Source organism: Lonchura striata, chromosome 3 (assembly GCF_050655825.1).
Source record: "Lonchura striata isolate lonStrDom1 chromosome 3, ASM5065582v1, whole genome shotgun sequence".
Taxonomy (NCBI): domain Eukaryota; kingdom Metazoa; phylum Chordata; class Aves; order Passeriformes; family Estrildidae; genus Lonchura; species Lonchura striata.
The window spans coordinates 102164127-102190476 of record NC_140705.1 but is presented as its reverse complement, the minus strand read 5'-3'; the positions used below and the strand labels follow the sequence as shown (position 1 = coordinate 102190476).

The 26350-nt window shown below is 35.0% G+C and overlaps 1 protein-coding gene across 5 annotated transcripts in view; it reads right to left on the bottom strand.

The window, feature by feature from the left end:
* SYT14 (synaptotagmin 14) overlaps nucleotides 1–26350 on the bottom strand; it is a 79504-nt gene that overhangs the window by 15241 nt on the left and 37913 nt on the right. For all 5 annotated transcript variants that reach the window (XM_021547605.4, XM_021547604.4, XM_021547607.4 and 2 more), the window contains 2 exons: nucleotides 6764–7032; nucleotides 4577–5026 (listed from right to left, as the gene is read on the bottom strand). In XM_021547605.4, the coding sequence (XP_021403280.1) occupies nucleotides 4577–5026; nucleotides 6764–7032 (719 nt within the window). The remainder of the gene's footprint in view (nucleotides 1–4576; nucleotides 5027–6763; nucleotides 7033–26350) is intronic.

Below are 26350 nucleotides of genomic sequence, written 5' to 3'. Positions count from 1 at the left end.
AAGGATCGATTCTGATTTTCTGTGTATTACTGCCACTAACTGAGATGAATTGAGTAAGTTATTCCTAAGATAAAATGTGCACAGAGTTTAAACATAATTGTCCCTCACTTTGATGGACATAATTTATACAAGCTAACCAATAATATTTTTATATTATCACATAGGAAATCTTTGAATTTAGGTAGAATTCAAGTTAAAATACTAAGAACAAAATATTCTGCCTTTTTGTTTCTTCCCTAGACAAGTCTTAGTCCTTTTTCTTATTAGCAGCTTAAAGTATCATGCTGCTATCTAATAAAGCTCTGTTTATACATACGAATTTCAGTATTTAGCCTTCCAAATACAATCCTGGATAGATCATGCCATAAGAACACAGTACTATGGTCACTAGTAGTGACTCTTCTAGTTTGCACAAAACCTGACAGCTTGACTCTATAATGGATACAAAACAGAAATGTCACTCTGAAAGCCTTTATCCCTGCAAAGTTTATGAGCTGATAAACATTACCCAGAATACTGAAGATATACCACACATAAAGGCTAACATGAAATAAAGGCTTTAAGCACAGTGTATAAACCAGTGCACACTAAATGTTTAATCACTGTCCTCATAGTGGAGAGTGCATATGTGTGTGTGTGCGAGAATGAGCATTTTTATATACTGCATGCATAATTGCCATCACTCAAAAAAGCTAATTAAAATAATTATCCAGACAGTCTGAAGCTTTATAGTAAAGAGGTACAAAACAATCTTTTAAACACCTATGACTGCCTTCACTGTTGGTTCTTTCTTATGGGGATCCCACTGGGAGTTCAAGATGTTAGAAATGGAGAATGCTACAGAAAGAAAAAAAAAATTAATTCTTCCCAGTAAACGCCTTGTAATTTGATGATACATAATGAATGATTACTAGATTTGCTTAGCAGCAAGAGGTATGTTTCAGTCACCCAAACAGTACTTCGCAAATCAATAACAAAATAAAAGCCATGATTGATTGTTGTTATTCTACACCAAAAAGCAACCTATGGGATGGTGAAAGGGATTACCCATGTTTCTTTGATCTTTTCCAAACAGATTTCACTCAATAAACTGCTTATATGTTTTTATAATCGCATCATACTAGAGGCTGTTTTTCACTGTCAGGAAAATTTCTCTGGGTAAGAATGAAGAGTAACTAAAAACAGGTCCACAGGGATTTCCTGAAGAGAAATAAACAGCTTTTCTAGATTCCAAGATGGGTGAAAAAAAATTTGTCTTCTGCTGTACTGAAGGGAAAATTTCTCTGAAAGCATTGACAAATATCTTACTACACAAACTACACTCTGACAAAACCACAATGTACACCCCTGCTATTAAACATTTGATGCAATGAACAATTTCTATTCAGTCTTAAAGGGGCACAGTCTCAGAAAACAGTGACAACTGCATTCTGCCCAACTCATATTGGTTTCATTGCTTCCTCCTCATTCTCTCTGAACTTGGGAGAAAATGTGTGATAAACAAGGGGGCTGAGGAGGAATTCCCTGTTACGTGGGAGTGCTGCAGCAACGCAGGGCTGTTAAAGACAAATGACAACAGGACTGGGGATAATTAATAGCTGCTAATGCAAGACATTATACATAATGTGGGAAGGAGAGAAACAGGGTGAAATCTTGGGTGAAAATGATATTTTGTGAATGCATTTGTAAATTTGAAGCCATGTGTAGCTTTGAAACCTATTTACTAGTATCGTGTCCTCACCACCACATGCACTTGTTCACATTTTAACAATAACCAGAAATTGCAGGCCCCACTCACATCAACATGTCACTATGTTTGAAAGTCTCTGAACTTGCTGATTTACCTTTAACCAGATTCCCTTGTGTACAGCTTTAAGATATCACTGAAAAAATACTGAACTTCACAGGATACAAACCACTCTTACACAATCGTAAGGCATATTATTAGCTAATAAAATTCATTAAAATAATATCAGGCACAAACAGAAGGAAATAAAATACATTTCTGCAGAAGAGATTAGCATAGATATTTCAATGGATTAGGAAGTTTCAGTGACATAAGGTATATTTAATATATAAAATCCATATAATGAGAAGCAGTTGAAAAAATAGGACACCTGTCATGTGCCCAAGAAATATCTTCATAAAAAAGCTGTCACATATAAACACTTCTCAGCAACAAAACCCTCTGCAACTGAACAAGGCAAATTTAATTCTGAATGTAGAATGTGCCTCAACATGGATCTTATAATTACTAATATTCTTGAGCAATTGGCTATCTCCAAATTCAAACAGCACTTACTTTCTCCTGTTAAATAACTCCTTCCTGACATTTATGAATAGTTGTACATAAAGACTGTTGGCTTATTCTTGCAAAAGGACAGTTAAAAAGGAATACAATCAATGTGAATAAATATACCCAGAGGCAAACACCTGAGAAGGGTAGGAACTAATTAAGCTCAAGGCCAATGCTGGCAGAAGAACAAATGGTAATAACTTGGCCAGGAAGAAATTCAGGTTGCAAACAAAACAACATGATGTTTTCAGATGAAAATTCACAATTTTGTGATCAAGATGACCTGGCTGTTTTGAGTAACCAGGGCTTGAGCTCAAGAGTCCAAGGATGCCACTCACTTCCAGTAAGGCATCCTAAAATCACAATGAATTTTAACACTCTTGCAAAACAAATAGATGTTAAATCCTGCAATAAATATGCTCACTGAAAGAATATTGTATTGGCTGTAAATGATAAGATAAAAATACCTATAAACTCAGAAATTAATGAATTCCCAGAGGTTTAAAAACTGATATAAGTAGTATCAGAAGACTAAGGATCCTCATTCAAGCTATTATGACTCTGAAGGATCCTTTCCAGCAACAGGTAGAGCTGCTTAAATCCTGTCACAACAATAAACCCTGAAAGATCCCTTCACTTTCTACCAATATTTCTTATTCTTGTTCCAACCTCCAAAAACTGAGGAGTGAAAAATGCTGACAAACCATGCCTTATCATAATAGAAAATAAGGAATAATTTTATCATATTTTATGCCTCATGGAACTTGTTTTTATTCTGCTTATCACAAAACCTCAAGAAAATAATACTGAAGAATAACTAGTGCACATATAGGATACATCAATCAATCACAAACTGGCTTGTTTCATTGCTCTTTCTCACTGACTTTAGTAAATTTTACACACAAACCTATGGAAAACACACAAATTAAGCAAGTACCTTTAGAATATTCAATGTTTTGGGTCATGGAATGCTTTTTTCCAAGCTGTGAAACTAGCAAACTTTTCAAAATGGAAGTTTCTTCTAGAGAGGTGAACCATTTAATCCTTAGATTAGACTGATTTGTTCTTCTTAAGGAACCATGAAAAATCTGTTCTATTGTCAGTTGACCCTCCACCAGATCTATGATTTAACCTCATCTTTTACTAATAAGTATATTTTCAGTCATTAAATACAACAGTCTTTTCTTTTGAGTCTTTGGCAATACTCATGTTCACCAAAAATGCCATTTTGATCTATCCAAATTTTTTTTTCAAAATTGAGAAAAAATTAATTGCTTTGCTTCGCCTAAAAAAATATTTCCCTTTCTTTCCCTTCTCTCCCTCTTTTTCCTTTATTGATTGTTAAAAGAAAAAACAAACAAAAAATATATACAATGACCAGATATGGATGTCCTTGATAACCATAATTTTTTCTCCCCAAAATATATCTGTAACATAGCACACATGCAACTCTTCAGCAAGGAATACTCAAGCACTCCTAGTCTAGGATGCTTAGACATCAACATGACAAACACTGTCTTTCTGGACAAAAGCATACTTAAATTCTTTAAAAACAAAAAAGTAGATGGTAACCACTGCCAGTTTAGTGATCTTCTGTGTTTATTGATAATGATACCGATGTTTACCCTTAATTACTGTTGCTTTTCTCTATTAGAAATATTATTTGGGTTACAAAAATCATTTTGTTCATCAGATAGGTAAGGGTTTTTTCAGAAAAATTCCTTTTCAGTTTCAACTACTTTTCACTTCAGACTGAACCAGAAATCAATCATTTTCAAGTGTCTAATGTGAAGTTATTAAAATTTGCTTTATACTCTCAAAATTCTTCTTTCCTATCTTTCTTTCTTTAAAGGAAAATACCTATTTTCACTAAGACTTAATTGCAACAGATGGAGGACATTTGCTAGCATAGCTTCTTTTTTTTTTTTCCCACTCTGGTGTGTTTTTCTTTTTAAATTGAAGTGCTGCAGGTGGTAAAGATAATACTACTACATACATATACATATCTATATGCAAGGAAACATACATTCACCACTATATCACCATTATTGGACTGGAAACTTCTAAGTAATTAAAAAGAAAAATACGGCCAGTTTTTGCAGGTGGAAAGTGAATGTACTTACAGAAGCTCTAAGGAAATTTTCATTGTGCTAATGCAGTGCTAAGATTGTTCAAAAAACTGAGTGGATGTGATGACTCTATAAATACACACACAATTCTTATTCAGAATTCAGACACTGTATCTCACTGCATTCTTATTCTGCCTCATTTAATACTTACAGGCAGACTGTAAGAAGGTTCCAGTATCACTGGCACTGACATCTTCCCTTGAAGATTCAATTTTGTCAAGTAAAAAATCTTTTCTCCCACAATCCTCTCCTTTTTCATGCGCCGTACGCTGTACAGTCGGAAGCGAACTGCATAATTCCCAATCATCTCAGACTCGACGTGATTAAATTTGAATGTCTCTGTGAAGACAGGGCACGGTCCCCGCTGGATGCTGGTTTTTGCTCTCTGCTTCTTTATAGGGAGAAGAACTAGGTGTACTTGCCATGAGCTTCCACCTGCCCTGCTGTATGTTGGAATGTCTGTGACAGCTGTCACTGTCACCAAAAGCTTCTGTTCCTGTGAGTCATAGTCAAAAGTCACATCCAGTGTGCCATATTTAGCTACTGGCTCAGGATCAAAAGGTTTAGGAAGCTGTGAAGATGATCCTCGAGCTGACATATCCTGAAGAAGAAGAGAAAAAAGGCATTAATTTATTTATTTTATTCTATTATTAAATCTAGCATGGAAATTATGGTTTACTCCAGACAATATGAAGGCACTATGATCTTTTTGTTCATTTCCTAAACAAGGTTAAGTACTGAAAGCTGGCTGGCAGTCAAGATGAAATCAAGATGTTACCTGGCCAATACCACCAAAACCCAGGAGCTAATCAGTCTGAACTCAGATTGAATTAAGCTGTAATGATCTCTTTTTCTGTGCCTCACATGTTAAAATGCATATACATTTGTTACAAGATAAAACCACCTTATTTCACATATTTTACACATATATTTTAAAGTTCACCTATTGCATTGCTTGAAGAGACAGCTAATGATTGAGAGCACAGTGAGATGCCAGCAAAAAATACAGGAATTACAAACCTACTTGCACACATAGCTCCTGTTGCAGCCCACAAGAGTTATATGAAAATGCCAAAAATTATCGTAGAAACAGACTCACAGCAAATTTTGGGTTGAAAGGGATCTTAAGGATCTTTTAGCTGCAACCCCTCTGCTATGGCCAAGGATGGCACTATCATGGCTTTATTCATGTAATTGTACTGGAACTGTAGAAAATGCATCTGTTTTGAACTCTTCATCTTCATCTGTAAACCATATCAGTCCTAAAATTGTATTTTAAACTTAAAATTCAGATGGTTTATTATCACTTCAAATTTTGAATAAAATACTAATCCCCTATAAAGTTACAACAACCAGTTTGATAGGGATAAAGAAACAGAAAACAGATCAATCCACTGGCCATAGAATAAATTATTCCAAGTATGTAAAACAAAGGTATTTCAAGTGTGTTTTCACATTATCAAATGCTTATTTACATGAACAAATAGATGCGAAGACAAAGCCTTCTAAGCTATGAAATGTTCTTATTTTAACCTGGCTGCCACATAGCTGTGGGAATGCATTCCTCTAAAGGCTTCACTCCTGAAGATTTGAGTGGCTATAAAAAAAGTTGGCAGCATTCTCAGTTCTTCCTGAATATGCTTACAGTAACGATTGGAGTGACACAAAATGGGAAGGCCTTGCAGACCTGGCACCAGCACCCCAGCTACACATCATCAACTTACCAACAGGGCTGCTTAGACAGAACATCAGGGCTGAGCTCTAACACACACTTCCAGTAGCAACAAAAGACAAATTTGTACCAAAAGAGCTTCTTCTGCACATGGCATCACTAATTAGACTTACCCATAGATGTCAGTGCAGTTGCTGGTTGTTAAAGGCATTTCAATGAAATATGTGTCAAAAAAGTTGGTTTCTTCACAGCAAAAAATACAAATATATCATTACAATTTATAGCACAAAAATAGTAACATTAAGGGGCCCAAATCACTGTACAGCATCAACAATTGAAAAAAAAACACCTTTGTAATTTTCTTTTTTTTCATAAAACTTATTTGACATTATGGGGTGATCAGCATCAACTTTTATTTGGGTTGTCTGAAAAATCATGTGGAAGAATTTTGACTACAATCCTTACAGTGTGATGAAATTTTCTGACTGGTTTTAAATGGTTTAAAAAATAATTCACTCTTAAATGGGAGCTGGTTTGAAAGCTAAGGTGCCATAAAGATAACTACAACAATCTGAATAATCTGAAATCCTACTGTCATATTTTCTGACAAACTACTTTTTTTTTTAATTAAATGAGCTGCAGTATTAGTGCCTGTATTTCATTTACCTCTGGACTCAGAACCGCTGTGCTGTCACTTGGAACATCCTCTTCATATCCTTTGTTATGAAAGCTTTCTATTTCATGTCCCGTGCTCCCCTCACTTGGGCATTTATAGGAACATCTTGGGCTGTTGCTACACTGGGAATATTCACATTTGCTGTCTCCAACTTCGGAAGGCGTACAGGAAAGATGAGGAGAGCCACTGTCATCCTGGTATGGAGGCGGCTGCAGTTCATCCAGCGGAGGTGTTCTTCTCATCCTCTGAATGCAGTTCGCTGAGAATAAGTGAAAATGCTTTGCTTACTTTCTGATTATTCACTGTTCAAACAGTTCTGTGGAAAATCTAAATCTAAATGCCTGGACAGAGAATTTTAAAATCTATGTATGTTTTTTTTTTTTAAACTTTACATTTAAAATCAGATGAAAAATACTACTGAAAAAAAATTTGTTAAAAACGGAAATGAGTGATCTCTCAGATGAAAGAAATTTAGATAAAAGCAAAGTTTTAAGTGTATAATCAGAATAGATTGTGCAAACCACATGTAAATAAATAGAGCACGGATATGATATGACAAAAATTCAAGGCTTGAATGTCAGGGATGCTTACCTTGCAAAAACCTTTGGATATCTTAATTCAGATTCTGTGCAGATGAAATGTAGGCCAATTATGGAAACAAAATGCACTCCCTAAAGCCATGATATCAAGCTGATTACCTCCCGTGCAGTTGCCCACCAGGGAGACACTAAATTAAACTCTGAAGACAAGTAAGGTTCTAAAAAAGACAACCTTTCACACAAGTGAACTCTGCTCACCAGTGAATTTTATAAGTGAAGCAGTGTCTCAGATTCCTTATTACTTGTTAAGGACAGCTTAAGGGTACATATCCCGTGTCTGGGAGTTACACACTACCTCTAGTCACTAAAGACAGTGGAAAAAGGATCATAAGCAATCTTGTGCTTGGGATAAACACTTGATGCTGACCATCTTTGCTTTTCACACTAGATAGATAGATAGATAGATACAAATGTGGTTATACATCTCCGAAATTAAACCTGATGCATGGCTAACAGAAAGTCATTTAAAAATAATTATATTTCAATTTTTTATCTCCTATTTTACTATGCAGCATTACAATTGAATAGAATTGGAAAAGGACAGCAAGGTGTGAAGCAGCTGAAATGAAAGGAATATCAAGGACAGATAAAGGACTGTCTCATATTTTGTTTACATTTTCTATCTTCATTTTCTGTTTCAAAGAAGATTTCAATGCCCCTGACAAAATAATTATAAATAGAATTTCAGAGCAAAAATGTTTTCTGGTGTCAAACATACCATTTCACTCACAGAAAAACCTACCAAACAAGGAAGTTAAAGAAAGTATTTACTGAGGAATGCAGGGTTCTTCTCTATTTCAACAGCTCCTAAAAGAACCATGGCAAACAAGTAATTAAAACACTCCTACAAGATGAAACCACTGTCAGGAACCCTCTTGTCTGATAAACCCAGAGCCAGCCTGCCGTTCAGAGCAATTCCAAAATACTGTTCCAGCACTCCTGCAAAAGGTTTTCTGCTGTTAGTGAGCCAGTGCTACTAACTCTTGAAAATCCAGCCCCCCAGGGCTGGAAAACAAAAACAGACAGCAGGGAATCTTACACTTGAATTGTAGTCATCTGTCTAGCAGATAAACATAAACCCTAACCTATGAATATTAGACAACTTGTGCCCATGAAACTATATATACATGATTTTAGAATCTAAAATTATGATATTTTAATCATAATAAAGATGTGTATCATTTGACTGTCTATACCATGAAAACTGGGCTTCCTTGTCATAATCTATATAATTAAATATCCTAGAAAATTCAGAAAAATAGCATTTCTTCTCATTGTTGCCAAAAGGCAACAAACAGCATTAAATGAGACAGTAATCACCTGGCAGTCCTGAGTTTCTTTCTGTTCACTTGTCATCAAGTCTGATAAGAATTTTTAACACCCAGCTTTTCCATAGGCTAATGAAATCAAAGTGTGTCCAGGTAGTTATCAACACCATTATTGTCTTACATGAGTAAATAAACGACTGTGTGACTCGCTTTCCTCACTTTGATGAACTCCATTATATGTCCCTATGGGAAAACTGTACAGGCTGTGTGACAGAAAAGGTGCTTTTAATGTAGGCATGGAAGAAGTGAAGAAAAAATTCTTATTAACCAGTTGTGATTCAAAAATCTCAGGAAAAGCTAAAACACTGGGGCAGGTTTTAACTACATATTTTTCTAATTTCAGTTTAATGAACTGAAATAGCATGTAAATTCTTAAAACAATTATCTGGGATTAAAAATCTAGAGACACACCTGTCTAAAGAGTTATAAGCTGGTTTTGAACAACAGCTTTCTCTACATAAAAAGATACCAAAGTTTTCAAATTAATTCTCAAGATGAAATGGTCTCATTTTCATTTCTCCCTCCCCACACTAAATGATGCAATAAAATGAAATATTTTTGTTATGGTTGTTTGAAAACCATGAAGATTTGAATTCCATTGAGACATTCTAATGACTGATGATATCAAAGCCAAATGACATCACAGACGGTAGTGAATACAGCAATACTAAATATCTGATCCTGAGTATTTTCCTTAAAAATTACTTAGAAGTAGTGACTAACTTTGACAATCTGTCTAACAAAATTCTGCATATGTATCAAAGTTAAAATACAAAACCACTGCTAGTGCTTGCTAGCTTATCACTAATTGTATTGGAGAAAAACATTTGGAGCTGAAGGGCAAGATAATCTGAAGTGTGTGCATATTTACACATGAAACCCTGTGTGTTACATACCTTGTACCTTTTATTTAAGGTGTAATTTCAAACACAGCTATGTATACTTCTATACGGTGACAAAGCCAAAGAACCACTGTACCCAAAGACCACTGAATGTGCCTAACGAAATCTGCTAAAGAGTTACAAGCAAATGGGTACACTGAAAATCTAAAATTAGTCATTGCATTGCTTCTATGCAAGTTTCAAATCACATAAAAATACCTTTCGTAAATTCATTTATAATTGAAATAAATCATATTAAATCACCACATCACCTTGGACTAGATAGGGTAAAAAACAAGCCAACATATGTCCCAAAAGTGGAAGTAAGATAGAATCACAAAGAAATCAAATCAGGTTTAGTCTGAAGTTCCTACCCGCCAGAAAATGGCATTACAGAGAAACAGCAAATAGAAAGAAAGAAGACTAGAAAGACAGAACCTTACAATCAGTTCTCCACCCAAACTACACGAAAATACTCGGCATTCTCATGATATGAGTGAAACTAAATTTATTTAGTCATGAGTATTTGGTAAATTCTAAATTGAAAGTACAGTCAATAGGAAGATTTGAATAAACACACCTCCATAGGACAGATTGCAAGTCAAGCGGGGATGATACATACCTTGCCATCAACCTCAAGAGACTCACAAGTTAAATCTGACACAGCAACCTAGGTCAAACTGAGCATTCCTGGAACATACAATTGGTAACTATGACAAAATCCGAAATCTTTTCAGTCATTTTGCTGGGAAGGACTCAAAGTTCAAAGATGCAGAAGTTCACAATAAGAATTGCTTTAGGTTTTCAGTTACTACTTGAAATTGCTTCTTCCAAAGCTGCTCATTTCTCTTCTCTGTTCTGGTCTCTCATGGACCATGCTAGGCTGCACATCTCGCCATGCAGCTGGTGATGTCCTTTTCCCATGTTTACAGCATTTAAACTTTCCTATCCTAATTATTTTCCCCAGAGGTTCACAGCAGCAGCACCAACCCAGTCTCCCTTAGCCCATATTTCCTGAGTAATTCCAACAACACCCATCTCTTAACACTACTCTTGCACCTGTAATTCCCCTGTCTCATAAGCCATCATTAACTACACTTCTGCAGCTTCAAGTTTCTCATGTACTGTACTTTAAAAATTCACATTGTTGTGGGAGACAACAGTATCACAACACCCCTACTGGAATCTGGCTGCCAGTTCCTTTAAAATAATCACTTCATAAATCAGTATTTTTTGCAAGTCATATTTTGTAATTGTCAGAATATCTTTTTGCTCAAATGATACCTTTCCTTTCTCTAATATATCTCTGCTCACAATATGCCACATAATTATTTATTTTTAAAATCAAATGTAAATTTCAACTTTTCAAGCCTTCAAGGGGTTCTATGTAAATGCTAAGACAATTTAAATAAAACATAAAATGAAATACATGTTTAAAAATTAAAGAAACCTTTCTTATTGAATGATTAAATACCCTTAGAGATTTCTGATAGGCAGCACAGACAGTCCAAATGGAATTTTCATGTTTGAACTTTTCTACCATCCAAAAATATTATGTTGACTGAATTACCCCACATTACAGGGAGTATAAATATAAACACTAAATATTGAATGAAACTTCAGGCCTCTTCTTCCTTTAAAATGAAAAGCTTACATGCATTTTTGTGAGGATAAAACCCAAATTATTTCACAGAACAACAAATTACCTTGGCATTATTCTATTTCTTTTCTAAAAGAGTTATGGCATGAGCCATGCTTCATGAAAAAAGGGGAATACAGGAGTGGTATGCAGCTATTGTGGACAACAGAAAAAAAATTCTTTCTTTTTGCATTTGCTTTCCTCTTGCATTTGCCACATTTTAGACTTTATTCACAGTTGAACTATCTTCTACATTAGTCAATTCACCCTAAACAAGAAAAAGTATCATATCTGTTCAACAGGGCTTTTTTTTCCCAATAATAGATAACTGTGTTTCCTAATATGTAGAAAATTCCATACACTATGAGCTTACTCCCAGACCTATGGAAATCAAAAGAGCATTGCTGTCATTTACACCTGATGGCATGTGAAGCTTTTAGCACTGCATTTTCCTCTCTCTCAAGCTAATGTTACTAATCATTCATGTAATAAAAAGATTCTCTTTTGCTTTTTAAATAAAAGTAATTCAAAATGATATAATTATCTTTAGGTCCAGTCCTTAAAACTTCAATTTTCTTCCACAGGAAAGGTCTAACTGAAAGACCAACTGAAACAAACGTAGTAATTATTTTTTTTTTTTTTACCGTGTCTGTTTATATCTTGAGCCTGTAGAATTACAGCTGGGTTTTGTTTCCCTAAAAAATAAATTTGCTGTTTGCTCTCTGTACTTACTAGAGCACTTCTTATTTGTAAGAATTTATGGGCCGTTTAACAGAGTAGTACAGAAAAGCCCAGCACTAGTGAAAAAAAAATCTTCTCAAAATTAGCCCCATTTATAACATTTTAACTACAAATACATTATTAAAAGCATTATCCTGAACTAGCTGTCAAAGACGTTCTTTTGTTTCCTTCCCAAATATTTTGGTCGTCTTTCAATGAAAATTATACATTGCCATCTATTGAATTAATTTGTTTTCAATTTAAGTATCATTCTCTGGTTCCTTATACAGCATTGATATTAATTGGAATAGGAAGGAGTTCTGCTACCTGGTTCTGTATTTCTACTTTTCAGTTGTCCAGAATACATCTAAATAATGCTTAAATAGAATACATCCAAATAATGCTTAAAACTAATGGTTCAATATTTTTAATCTTTTATTGACATGAATATCAATATATCAAGCTCCAGAACACTTTTTTTTTTTTTTTTACTTTTCAAACCTCTTGTTTTCTGAGACCAAATTTAGCTCTAAAGCTTTTTAAAAGCTGTGATCTTTAAGAAATGAAATTGTTTGATTACCCTTCCATAATTATATTTCCTTAAGTAAAGCACATGTACAAAGTATGCCCATTCAGGTAGAAAAATGTATTTTCTGTTCTATTTAGATGCTGGATACACTTTTACTATTTTTATAATCAGCCAACTTTCCTTTACACTACTTTTCAGATCACTATATTGGCTAACATAATAAATGAATAGCTATTCTTATGCACCTCTGCTCACTGTTTTTTCCAAGTTAACAAAATTGTTAGAAAAATATAACTTCAAAAAGATAATAAATTAATTCATAGAATCTTCCATTTATTTATCCTTTCCTCTTTTAAAATATGCTAGGAGTCCTGCTTGCTGAGAGTGATTGACAACTGGCTTTGAAATCTTAGGCGTATCTTGGTGACAAGGAAATGCCTTTTATCATCTCTGTGAAAATTTTCCCAAATTCGGCTCTCTCACCAGCATTTATGGATGCTTTAGGGAAATTCAGAGCTTAACAGCTAAAAGCTTTGAAAACTCCCCCCACTATAAAGCATCCCAGGCCCCTGAGAACCCCAATTTCTCACCAGAGTGTGCAGAGCAGCACCTCCCTCATACTTCTAAACAGTAGCAGCAGGATGTGGGCTTAGGAAATATTTTCCTGTCATTATTATACTTCTTTTGAGTACAGTTATCACCTTAAATTAAAGCTCAAATTCCAGTCCAGTTGAATTCTACAACAGCTGTGGTATTAAGCACAGGAGTTGAGCAGCAATGAAGAGCTGAAAAGGTGAAAAAGATCCCACAGAGGTCTAAAATCAATTCCCAGTGAAGTATTGTGACACACAGCTAATATTCCTGTAATGTTCCTGCTCTCACTCTGTTCAGTCTCAAATGAGGAAATAAAGCATGATTAGAAAGCAAGATTAATGTGTTGTGTGGATAATTTTATTGAGCATTTTAATGTTTTTGCATCTAATTTCAGGCACATTTGGGTTTATATTTGACAAAAATAAAAAAATAGAAAGTTTTTTAAGTGACACAAAATTTCCCTTTCAAGATCCTAATTCATTTACTGATATACACAAGATATGGTCAGCAGTATATACAATACTTACAGTAATTAACTATCAGAATTCCCTCATTCTTTTTTCCATACTTTTACTTTAAGTAAAATAAAACTACTTTCTTATTAAGAACTCCTTCTGCAACTTAAAATGCAGTAACTTCATGGTTTCTTAAAAATACCTTCACCCTGATAGCTGCATTTTGCAATTTTAAAAAAAAAAAAGGCATAAAGCTATCTACCATTTGAGCTTTCTATTTCTTACTTAACCCTAACAGGTGAAAATTAACCATAAAAGATACTTTCCATCAAGAATGCTTACAGAATAGGAACACAAAGCTTGATTCCTCTGCCTTGTTTTCACAGCATTTTTGACTGCAAAGGATTCTCTGTTGGAGTGAGTCACTAACAAAGCAGCACTATAAGGATTATGCATGAACCATTTAGAAGGGCATGAGTTAAATTTTCTGCCCATCTACTTCAGCTATATGATCACAATTTGGCTATCTCACGGCTGTTAACAGAGATATAAGTGAAATATATATTATGGTGGATAATGGTAGTATTATATTGGTAGAAGTTAACATGTTTGGCATTTTACGGATGGAGAACTGAAGTACAGGGTGAAAACAAGATAATAAAGATTGCTAGCTCAGAAGTGCTCCTCATCACAGAAAGCTTTCAGAGAACAGTGGAACAGAAAAATAGAAGCCAGTTACTTTACAATAGTACTCTAGCCACTTCTTCTGTTGGTTTTTGGGGGTTTGGTTTTGTTTGGTTTTTTAATTTCTATTTATTTATACTAAGGCTTTTAAATTATTATTAAGCTAAAATTAACTTGAAATGAATACCACTAGCAAAATTAAAAACTCCCATAAATATAACATCATCAACATACATCTATATCCCCACAGAATTTCCCAATATCATCAGCTTTGCAGTGGAAGAGCAGGAATTGAAAATAAAAAATAAATCATGTGGGTGAGTAAAAAGGTACAGGGAATACAGAAAAAAAAAAAGGCAAAAGGAGAAAGTAGTGCAATGATTCAGAAAAAAAAGTGATTTGTTGTCAACTAAACAAAGAAAAGAAATAAAGGGAGAGAAGTTTAGTAGATCTGCATAGAAAATGAGAAAGTGCAAAGAGAGAAATAAAGAACAGACAAGATGCAAGCAGGAATGAAAAATTACAAACAGGTAAAATAACAAAGCAAAAATGACAGAAGAAGAAAGGTGGAGGAATGGGAAAATAAAACAACATATGACATGCAAAAAGTAGTTCAGATCTGAGAAAAAAGCAATGTCAACAGAGCAAAGAGATAAAAGAGAAATCAGTGATGTCTGATGGGTGGAAATATCCATATTTGTAGGTGAAAATCTGCACAACCTAGAGAACAGAGTTACATTCTAGGAGAGGCAAGACATTTCCCACAATTAGCATTTATACTTTATATTTATTGTTATTTTTCCTTTAGGCGGGAAGACAATGGTTATTATTTATTCAGATCCTAGAATTCCAAAGGACCTTGATTTCCCTTGTCTATTCAGGCACTTTCTCTCCGTGACACATTGGCTCAGTGGTTTGCTTTAGTAAAATGGACTGCTTTCCCTGGAGTATATTAAAGTATACCTGTAAAATCATTCTAGAAAAATCAGATTGTTTTGTTTTGTTTTGAAACAGCTCTTATAACTTTACCAAATAAAAAAGCAGCTAGAACCCAGAAAAAAAATCTACTATGATCCCAGTTTGCAGGAGCACCTAACAGGTCAACAATAGAAGAAAGTTGTCTGTGTAGGGTCAAGAACTCCTCTAAAACCTTTCAGCTATTAGTGTCTGTAGAAAGTTTGCTTAGGAATGGTTCTGGTATCATTTACAGAGCCAACTCTGCAGAAAAAGAACGGCAAAATAGACACTGTGAAATCACAGGAAATAGATATGCTTCAAGACCAAGGTATCTTTCCTTCACATACCCAGTAAGAGGGCTAAGAATTCACAGAAAAGGCACAGATTAACCAGCAGGGAGCATGTCAGTCTGTTCTGCTCATTCCAGCAAGGCCTCAAACAAGTTTCTCCAGGCATAAAGAAACACAATTATTCAAAACTAAATTTCTTGCACTTTGTGGCGCTTCTGAGACCTCCCACTGTCACAGACAAGTTGCTTTACTAGGCTTACGTGTAATGTATGATGTAGGTGTTGCTATGTTTCCATAGTTGTCATACAATTCATAAAATAGGTAAGTTTCTGCATTTTGACAAGACTAAATGAATATGAGTCTGGCTGATAAAGATAGTTTCATTCAGCCATAGCACCAGCCATAAGAGCTAAGCAAGAGCTTATGAGGATGAGAAAACAGTGGCCAAGCTGCATAAGGGCTCCCAAGACCTAGAGCACGTTGCTTCAGCCCACAGCAAACAGCAGGAGAAGAACTGCTCTTCCATGTCATCCACCCCAGCAAACAGCACTGAACCATCAAGGAACAGTCATTCTCAACACACTGAACTTCCCAGAACACTATCTGGAAAATTGTGTTGTCATGGTCTTAACTCACAATAGTAAACCTACCAGCTATTGGCACAGAGTTAAAATACGCCTATCCATCAAAACGTTTTTCTCATAGACCTTTCTAATACCAGAAAAAATTTATATATCTAATTTGAAATTACTCTTTGATGCTACTTCCAGATAAGAAACTTAAAGGTGGTGCAGAGCAGTTAATTAGTAATCAAACTCTGACAGCTACAGCTGCAAAATGTTTGTATGATAATTTCAAAATTGAAAATTATTTATTTCACTCTACATGAAATTAGTGTACACTCATTAGAAAGTCAGTGATTATCCTGAAAAGTACTACAGGAACATTTTGGTAGCTGTGCTACAGCAGCAGAAATACACAAGAAGTCTCCAGGCCAATTACCATCACACCCTTCCTCGTAATTTGGTGTCAGTGAAGTTTTTAGATCTTAGCCTTACAGCTGAAAATATATTCAATAGAATGATGTTTAACATGGTTCACAATTAGAACATTCCTGCATCCTGCATTAAATACACATGACCTTCCAGTGTAGCACTTCCATTGTTAGAAACAAGCAGACAAACAAAACTACCAACCAGCAAAACAAAAAAAAAAAAAAACCAAAAAAAAACCACCACAAAACAACACCAAAACCCACCACTACCAACACTAAAAAAACAACCCCAAACCCAATCCCAAAGAAACAAATAATACAGGGAACAAAAGAGATCCAGAATACTTTGCTAACTGGCAGCATTCTACTATAGTATCATTGAAAATTTTATTTCAGCAAAATGAAAACTTCAAGACATACTTTTACGTTAAAAGCATCTTAAAAACAGTTTACACACACATGTATGTAAACACACATACATACACACCCCCCCCCCCACCATGGCCATGTACCAGTAACGGGAACCATTTAAAGTTTATGAAATATTAAATATAATTAAGATTACAGTGAGAAATTAATGTGCATTTCAAAAAGCTGATGTTAGACAGCAAATATTGACCTTTGAAATTTAACTAGTGAAAAGAGCCTTAATTTGCTTGTTATTCCAACTTTAACAATAAGTATGATAGCTTACTTAGCAAAAAGAAAAAAAAAAACCCAAACCACAACCCCAATAGCATTTGCTATCACTTTGCATTAACATTTTGACCAGTCAACAATTCAGCAATGATGAAATGTGCAGCTTGATTCAAAGTAAGACAAGGCTATTTAAATAACTCAAAATAAGAAATGGTTATTGAAACATTAGAATTTTGATAAGCGATCACAGCTGCACTAGAATTAGTTTCTATAGCAACAGAGGAAATAATGTGGAGAATTGCACTGCAATACAAGATGGATTCCTTACAAACACTGATGTTCAAATAGAAAACTTCAAAATTATTCACTGTGTTAAAATATTTTTGTTAAAATGGCTTTTCAAATATCCTATATCTTGTACTTCATATATTGCACTATTTTTGTTCCTGGTATTGCATTCTAGTCTATCCATTCAAGTTTTCAGACTTCTTCCCATTGCTTATCTTCCTATTTTAAAATTAATTAAAGTGACTTATTCTGAAAAATACTGAATCTTTAACTTCAAATTAATTTTAGTTTTCAATGACTTGTTTGTTATCCCTACATAAAAGCACACATTACATTTATTTTTCAAGCAGAGCCCTTGTGAGACAGAGAATGCTTTGCATATACTACTCATAAGAAGATGCATCACAGCCATGTGAATTAACATCACTATGGAACTTCAGAAAGTTACAGTCGTGTGAGACTTGCAGGAGCTTTTATCAGTGTGCGCTCTCATGTCCTAAGCATGATTAAGAAACCATTGCAAACCTATTAGTATTCACGGACTGAATACCCATAAGATGGTAAGATAAAGCCTTTCATCTGAGCACACCTTTTAGATTTCAGGTGTTGCTCATTTCTAACACCAACAATTATTGTTTCATTGCATCATCCCCAATTCCAGCTATTTTTGGCAACTAATTAAAAGCATATGCCTGAACCTTTTATGTATTTTGCCCTTATAATGAGACCTATTACTCTGGCTTATTCCATCCTTTTGAGTTCCAAAGTATCTTTCGAGTTACCATGGATACAAGTGATATGCTTTCTCCCACAACTGCTTTGTGTGCCTTATCGAACACCAGAAAACTGGCACAGTAGGAATCTAAGACATCTATACAGGATGAATATCTAACCCCTTTAAGTGTTTGTCTTCCTCCTCCCACTCCCCCCTGCAAAAAATATGCCATATACTACCATTTGTAATGAAATAAACAAGCAGGTTCTTTTCTGTCTGAAATTCAGGAGTTTGCTCAAGGAAAACAAAAGGAAAAAAGGTACAGACATAAATTATTTTAATCTGACCAATACTGAAGCAGTGTTGAAGTGAAAATAGAAATACACAATCATTCTGAGTTGGCTGCTTATTTTGAGTTATCAGAGTTTAAGTGTTTCTACATCAATATATCCAGAGAAGATGTAAAACACAGCAAATCTCAATGAGCATTTCTGAAAGGAGTTACAGAAATATTGCATGCAACTCTGAGATTATGCATAAACTAGAGTAAATAGAACTCCCCTAAACTCCCTCTTTATACCAATTTCTTATGGACATTTTCAAATGCAGATTGCTTTCCAACAAGCTGGGAATAATTTGTACTTATTCAGTCTAGAAGAGGGCAGTTAAACAGATTTTTCCCATTATGCTTTTTGTATTCTGACCTCTTCTTAAAAACAAAAGACTCTCACTGAGGCAGCAAAATTTACACAGTATTCAAAACCCAAGTGCTGATAGCCTAATCTGAATTTATGTGTGAAAAGTAAAGGGGAATAACCAGAAGGAAAAACAAATTATTGTAATACAAACTTGACTCAGAACTGTCTCCCAGCTTTCAATGCATTAAATCATTGGAAAGACATCAACTGCATAAAAGTGTCATGGTGGCAACTAAAAGCAAGAAAGACAGTGAAGATTGAGTAGGCAAATGCTGCTCTTGCCTCTTTTCCTCAGTTATCTAAACTTCTCTAAGTATTACAACAGAACACTCAACAAAAAAACATACTTGGCTTCTTCACATCTACAGGCTCAACCCCGCTTTAAAATACAAAGAATTTGAAGTATATCTGAGCCAGAGACACTGGTGCATAAACCCCAGACTCTTACCCTTGCTCATATTATGAAATAACTGCAACACTCTGCAAGTTTTCCAAAAAGTTCTTTAGTTTATGAAGCAAAGAAACATTGAATATTTTCATTTTTCTAACAGTGTCAATGTAGGCTAGACTTATATTTCCTCAGATTTCTTTTAACCTTTAAATTTAACTTCTGTCTCAAATTTTCTTTTGGGGACAAAACATCCATATAATGTTTTTTGTGTGAACTTTCAGCTAGAATTAAATCTCACTTCCTTTTTTGTCCCCTGAAAATTTCTTTTAAAAGTAACTAAAAGCTATAGAACAAGGAAAAGGAACTCAAAATAGACTGCTACATTGTGCCATTTATGCTAAGTCATCTGTGTTACGAAAATATTACAGTTCTGCAGTTTTATGTCAGCACCACTTATAAAGAAAAAAAAAAGAGCATCTGGAACTGTGGAGATATTTACAGAATAGCTCAGTACCCAGGCCATTACACTCACTGTTACACATGCTATTATTTCTCCTCTGTATAATATTCTCTTGGATTATCTTCACTGGGCACAAAAACACACAAGAGATTCCCCCAGTCCTCTCTGAGAAGAGTTAAAGCACAAAGTAGTCTTTTTTTGAGAAATAACTACTATTGTTACCATCCCTCTAAAGTTCTTCCTTTTCAAAATATTGAAGTTCTCTGGAAATTGCCACAGTAGTTCCCTAGACTTCTGTGGCCAACAGATTGCCTTTAACACTTATGGCAACGACTGTTGCTATTTCAAAAGATTTTCTTCTTCTAAAGTGCCTTCTCTTAACAGGAAAGAAACGGCACCAGGACAAGCAGATGACAGAGCAGTGCTTCTTATTGCCAGTGAAAGGAATTTCGCTCTGAAAACAGTCAAGAGAGCAGCTATTATCAAATAGCAGGATGATGAGTTTCTCTGAAGAAGAACATTAGATGCCCATCTCTTAAAAGATTAACTACTCCTCAGTTAAGAGGGAAAATGACCATCAACACAAAGCACCTTTTCAAACTTTACCAGTGCTACCCAAGAATTATGTGCTGGCCACATTTTTGTGTGGATATACAATTCATGAACCAAGAGTTGAGAAGAAAAGAAAAAAAATATATCACGGTAGTATAATCAACTTCATTATCAAGAACAGCTTTTAATTCATACATATACTTGCAAATTTTCATGGGATTAATGAAAATTGTAAAGTCCAAGGAAAAGACATTTTCTCTCTCATTCTTATAATCTAAAAACAGTTCCATTCTGGCGTTATGTACAGCATTTAACAAAGCCAAATACAAAGGATTCCAAGAAAAATAGTTTTGAGAAGGTAGGAAAAAATAATGCAAAAATTAGACCATTTTTCTGGTTTGTATCAATCAGATATTGAAAATAAATGCACTAGTATTTTTTTTTTTCATTTAACTCATCAAAATTTGAAAAATATACTGTTTTTAAATTTTACTAGCATAGTGCTGAGGATTTAAAAGCAAAGTTCAGAAGTCATTATTTCTGCTACCAAACTACTGCCAGAGCAGAATGCAGGGATAACCAAACAACTGATCAGATATAACCACAGAAAGTTTGAGCAAAATCAAATACCATTATGAAACATATCTTCCTAGAAGATGTGAAGAAATTAGCCTGATCCCTAGAGTAAATCTTGACCAATTTAAACCAATTTTTTGGCCAAAAGCCACAGGGTCGGTCCTGGCCTTTTGGTTGTGAGTGTGTTATCTGGTACAGACGTCAATGCTTTGCAGCATCACCTGCTCAAATCACACACATCAGCTGTATTTGTTCGGGCTGAGCAGTTTCAAAGGAAAGAAATTCACACCTGAAGTCAGCCTCTTGAAGACATGATCCTTTTGTAGTTTCATTCTCCAAGATTTGGATTTTTCAGATACACATGCTCTTATCAGCTCTATTTTTAACCTGCTGCTCATATAGGATACTTAAAATTCTGAACATGTTTACATTATCCATCCAGCAGGCTAATGGAACTGCATACCAGACAGTCATGCATAATTCAAATCAATATCCTCAGGCTTGCAACTCTAAGTCAAAGCTGCCTTTAAATAAGCTGGGTGTGACTTTAACATGAATAAAATGTATCTAATTTTTAACCTTTATCTGGCAAATTGTTATATTTGCAAAGGAACGTGATAAAACTTCTTTAAAAATTAAAACTATTAGGAAATCACGATAATTAAAAATCTTTAACAAAATACTTTTAAGGACAAAATTAAGAATGGTTCAACAAGACTGAAACCAAAGGTCAAAATGGAGAGCTGGGTCATTAGTTTTGTTTTTTTTAAGCAAATTGTACAGATATATACACAAAAACACATGCTGCTGAACTAAGTGGTGAGAAGGTGAATGCAGCAGGATTTCCTATTTACATATTTAAAGATCAAGCTCTAATTGAATTGGGCATAGGTGATCACGCAGAAAATCTTATACCCAGTTAACCATGTCTGCTGGCTTCTCTCAAAGGACTAGAATCAGAATTTCCATAATAAAATAATTTTCCCTTTAAGTTACCCTAGATGCTTTCATACGACCATGATTTCTTCATAGCAGATAATCTTCACCTGCACTGAAATGACCAGAAGCATGGCAATGACATTAGCTAAGCATCCATTTCCAGCTTGTAAATACAGTGGAGGAAAGGCAATTACAAAAAACCAATCCCACCCCACAAAAAACCAAAAGCTTGCCCCAAACTAAAAGGACACAAACAAACAAAAAAAATATTTCAAGTTGTATAATGTATCATGCTTATCCTTTCCCCAGGGAAAATATTCTAACAAATCCTAAAATTTAGGATAACTTTGGAAGACAAGTGTTCCAAATAGCAAATAAGAACTCATTTTGCAAGAAAACAAATTATAGATATTTGCCTCCACAGAAGCTACAGACACAGCTTTATATTGTTTACTCAGATACAATATAGTCTCCAACAATATACTCAAAGTAGCTATGAAAATAGTTATCCTAGCATAAAATACATGTTATCAGATTAAAATGGTAAGACTGTTCGATTTGTGTAAGGACAAAATATTCATTAAACCATTCCAAGAGAATACTTACAAAGATAGTTATAGCATGTCTATGAAACTTATACATATGAATGAGGAAAATAATCTACATTAGGTAAAAAACAGAAACAGAATTCAGTTACAAAAAAACCCTAATGCATTTTTACAAAAGAGAAGGTTAAAATGTAATGTGCTCAGAATATAAACAAACAGTTCTAATAGTAACCTCTCCTTAACCTACAGAGAAAATGCACAACTGGGAGGCAAACTTTAGTTTCAGACTTGAGTTAAAAATTGTATGGTTTTAACCTTTAAAGATAAGAAAAATGCTCCATTTATCCACAGCTGCTATGGAGGAAGAATTGGTAAGCCATCCTTCTGTAATATTCTTATGTAAATTCCAAGATCAGGCTGGATGGGGCCTTGGACAACTTGATCTAGTGGGTGCAATCCCTGCCCATGGCAGGGGTTTGAACTAGATGATCTTTAAGGTCCCTTCCAACCCAAAGCATTTTATTATTCCATTCTATGAAAGCTGTTCTAGTTTTTAGTTCTCATATTTACCTAAACTGCTCCATTGTGCTAATCAAGCAGCATGACTATTCTCAGGAGGTAAGTAGAGTACTGGGTAAAATTCCTTTTCCCAATGTACCTAATAACAACTACATAGAGATTTCCAGTCAACTGTTCAGTCTTCTTTCTTAGTCACTCCTTCCATGATAGAGCCATGAACTCTCAGAATCAGCAAAAGCACTTGGTTCATCAAGGAAATTATCTTTACCTCTGATATAGTTCTATCTGTTGTGTTTATATCACAAAACACTTCTACATTTTATGAATCTAGAGCATCTATTTTAAATACAAACTATTTCAGTCACTATTTCAGTCTGTGAACTTTTCCAAGTTAATGATCTCATGAAGTCCAGATTCAAATAGATAAGAGAGGTATTAAAAGAGTAAGTTTACAATAAAATGGAAACTTTCCTGTTATCATTAATGTATGATTTACATCTCTTCAGAGATATCACATTGCTAAGGGTGACTTTCTTCAAAGCCTTCACATCAGTGCAAGGGTATTCCTTCAAAGAATTGAAGATGCTGGCAGGAGGAGCCTAATTTGAGAGATTGCTTTGCTCACTTCTACATATCATGAGAAAAAGCCCTTTCCTATTGGAAGACAGTTTTTCCACCTCTTTGGAGCTGGTCTAGCTGGAAAAGGAATTTTTTCTATGGAAAATCTTGTCATCATCCCTAACTCTGAGTTATGTTACTAGGTTTCTTCTCTCAGCAGCAGATGATATGCATACTTAAACAGCATCTCTTTCTCCCCAGCATCTCTCATCACAGGGTAAACCCATGATTTCAGAATTACCCAATTTCATTCTATCCACCACTTTCATGTGCTTCCTTTGGTTGAAAAGACTGTGCACAACTTTGATACTACCTATCTGGCTTTTAAACTCACAAGTCCTCAATGTAAATCCATTCTCTTCCAAACTGTGTTTCAACTCAGACATGGATCTCGTTTGCATTTCAATCCCTGTTTATGTCTTGCCTCCTCCATAAGATTCCTCAAGAAAACTTCATGAGTAATACTGAATAGCACATGTACTTTCTATCCCCATCCATGAATTCAGCCTATTCCAGGACTCAAGAATTTGTCAGCATTATGTATGTCTGCTATTCATACATGTAAAGAAGCTAATCTCAACATGATCATAACCCAGTTGCTTACAAAAAATTTTTCCATCAGGAACTTCTCACAAGACAAGGGGTTATACTTTATTGGGAAAGAAAAAATATATTAATTCTGCAAAACTAAATAAAAGACAGAGCAAGAGTTAATCTTTCAATCACCTTAGTCTCTGCAACACTCAGTTGAGTATATTTTGTGGAAACACATCGAAATTTCAAGCACTTAAGAGAACTGTCTTCCACTATTACAGAAGAACAATAGAGGTCTGTCATAATGTACTAGGAAGCTACTCTGGAACTCAAAAAAATCCCACTAAACCCCAAGCAAAAACCGGGCTAAAGAAAAAACACAAGAAAGCCCAAACCCACAGCATCACAGACACTAAGTAGAAAGCATTACAAATAAGGTTAGACACTATTCTGCATGTCCTTGAATTACAAAAGTATCTTTTTTACAAAACTATCCTTAAATATTCCCTTGATATAGCAATGGATTCAACAGCCACATTCCCCTGAAGCTTCAAAATCACAAGATACCACCATTCTCTGATTTTTAAGGGCTAGGAGCCAATGAAGATTTGTTTCAATTAACCAGAGGAGGCAGACACACATGATCAGGAATCAGAACTTTGTCTCATTAGTATTGCATCACTGCACTCTCCTGTACACTACAGGAAGATTTTTAATTACTCCTAGAATAAAAAATGTCAGGGGTAGATGCCCATATAATAGCAAAACAAAAATAAGGAAGCTGCACCAATTAAAGAAATACTGTAACTAAAAGACCCCTCAAAATCTCCAAAAAGTACATCAATAACATGAATTGATGGTACACAAATACTATCAGATAAAAAACATGAGTATGAATATCAGGGGTATTCACATCTGCAACATGGCTCAGCCTTCCAAATACACTCTGAAGCATTTAGAAAGACTGCTCTAAAGGTCTTAAATCTTGTCTTAAATCTCTTCATTAAAGACCCTTTCAAAGTACCTTGAATGTACTATTTGAAGTCTAAGCCTACCCAAAGTTCCAGGACAAAAAGAATATTTACTTCCAGTAGGTGTTACACACCAGAGAAATCTTACAGGTAATCTGACAAAGACACCTAAGAAAAAAGTGGGTGGCCACCTTTTTCATGGAATTTATTTATTTATTTAAGGCCCATTAGAAGAAAAGTAAGAGAAATTACTATTTATGATTCAGTATTCAACTGAGCTTTCAGTCCTCCAGTGTGAATACCAGCACACAATTCTTTTCCATGGCAGACATATTTTTTACCTGTAATTCTTAGTATCTGAAGCTTCCAGAGAGACCAATTTTGAGAGAACTCTGTGGCTTTATTTTGCTGAACACAATACAGCCATACAAGGGCCCCCAGTCTATAATTTCAAAACAGTAGGTTTTCATTCACACTTTGCTTGAAAAGAGATCGACTTACATGCGATGACAGAAACTAAACTGCAAAGCATGTGGTTATCATGGAATTCACTGAGTGATCCATTGTTCCTCTATCAGCCTGCCCAAAGGCTGTCACCTCAGCTTGGTAAGTCTGAAGAAGTAGGATCCCGCTTCACAGAATGTATTTACTAATGAAAACTGGCCAGGTTGATTAAACAGACTGGGGAGATTCACCTCTATACCACTTCTGAGATGCTCGTGAAAGAGCTTTGAGTGTTTACATTGGAAAGAGACTAAGAGGAAATCTCTATATATACTTTAAGCAATTCAGTGAGGAGACTTTTCCTGAGACATGAAAACTAACGAGAGGAAAAAAAAAGGCAAAAAGCCACATAAAGAATTAGATCCAAGAGATTCCAGAAGAACAGTCGCCTTCACGTGCAAAGATTGACACTGAGGAATAAGGCAAACATATGTCCACAGACACATCAACAAAGTGCCGAAAGCCTAGAGAAGAATAGAAAGGGAGAAGATAAACTACAAAAATAACCATATTCTACCTTCACAATATGGAAAAGATGGATAAAATCCAGTAGCATATGCCTGCTAGAGCAGCAGATTCTCATTTAAGAGAACTTATGTTTTCTCGCTGCCGTCTTTTAGTGCTTCCATATGTTTCAAAAAAACCTTGTGAAATGTAAGGCTCTTGGGCCAATCTCAGAAATAACATGTCTTCAGCCAGGGGGCTTTACCAGTTGAGAAGTTAGAAAAAGATTTTAAAACAGGCTGGAGATGGAACCTGTGGTTGTACTGAACTGGTAAACTATAGCTAAACATAGTATATGTAAGTATGCTAAATAAGCAAGTGAGCTTACTCCTTTTTCCTTCACAAAGTGACTTATTTTGCCTCAAAATGGGATCAGTTCTCCTTGCTTGCTCCTAATCAGGAATTCTGCACAACCATTAAAGAGGTAACAGCTCTTTTAAGCATATCACAA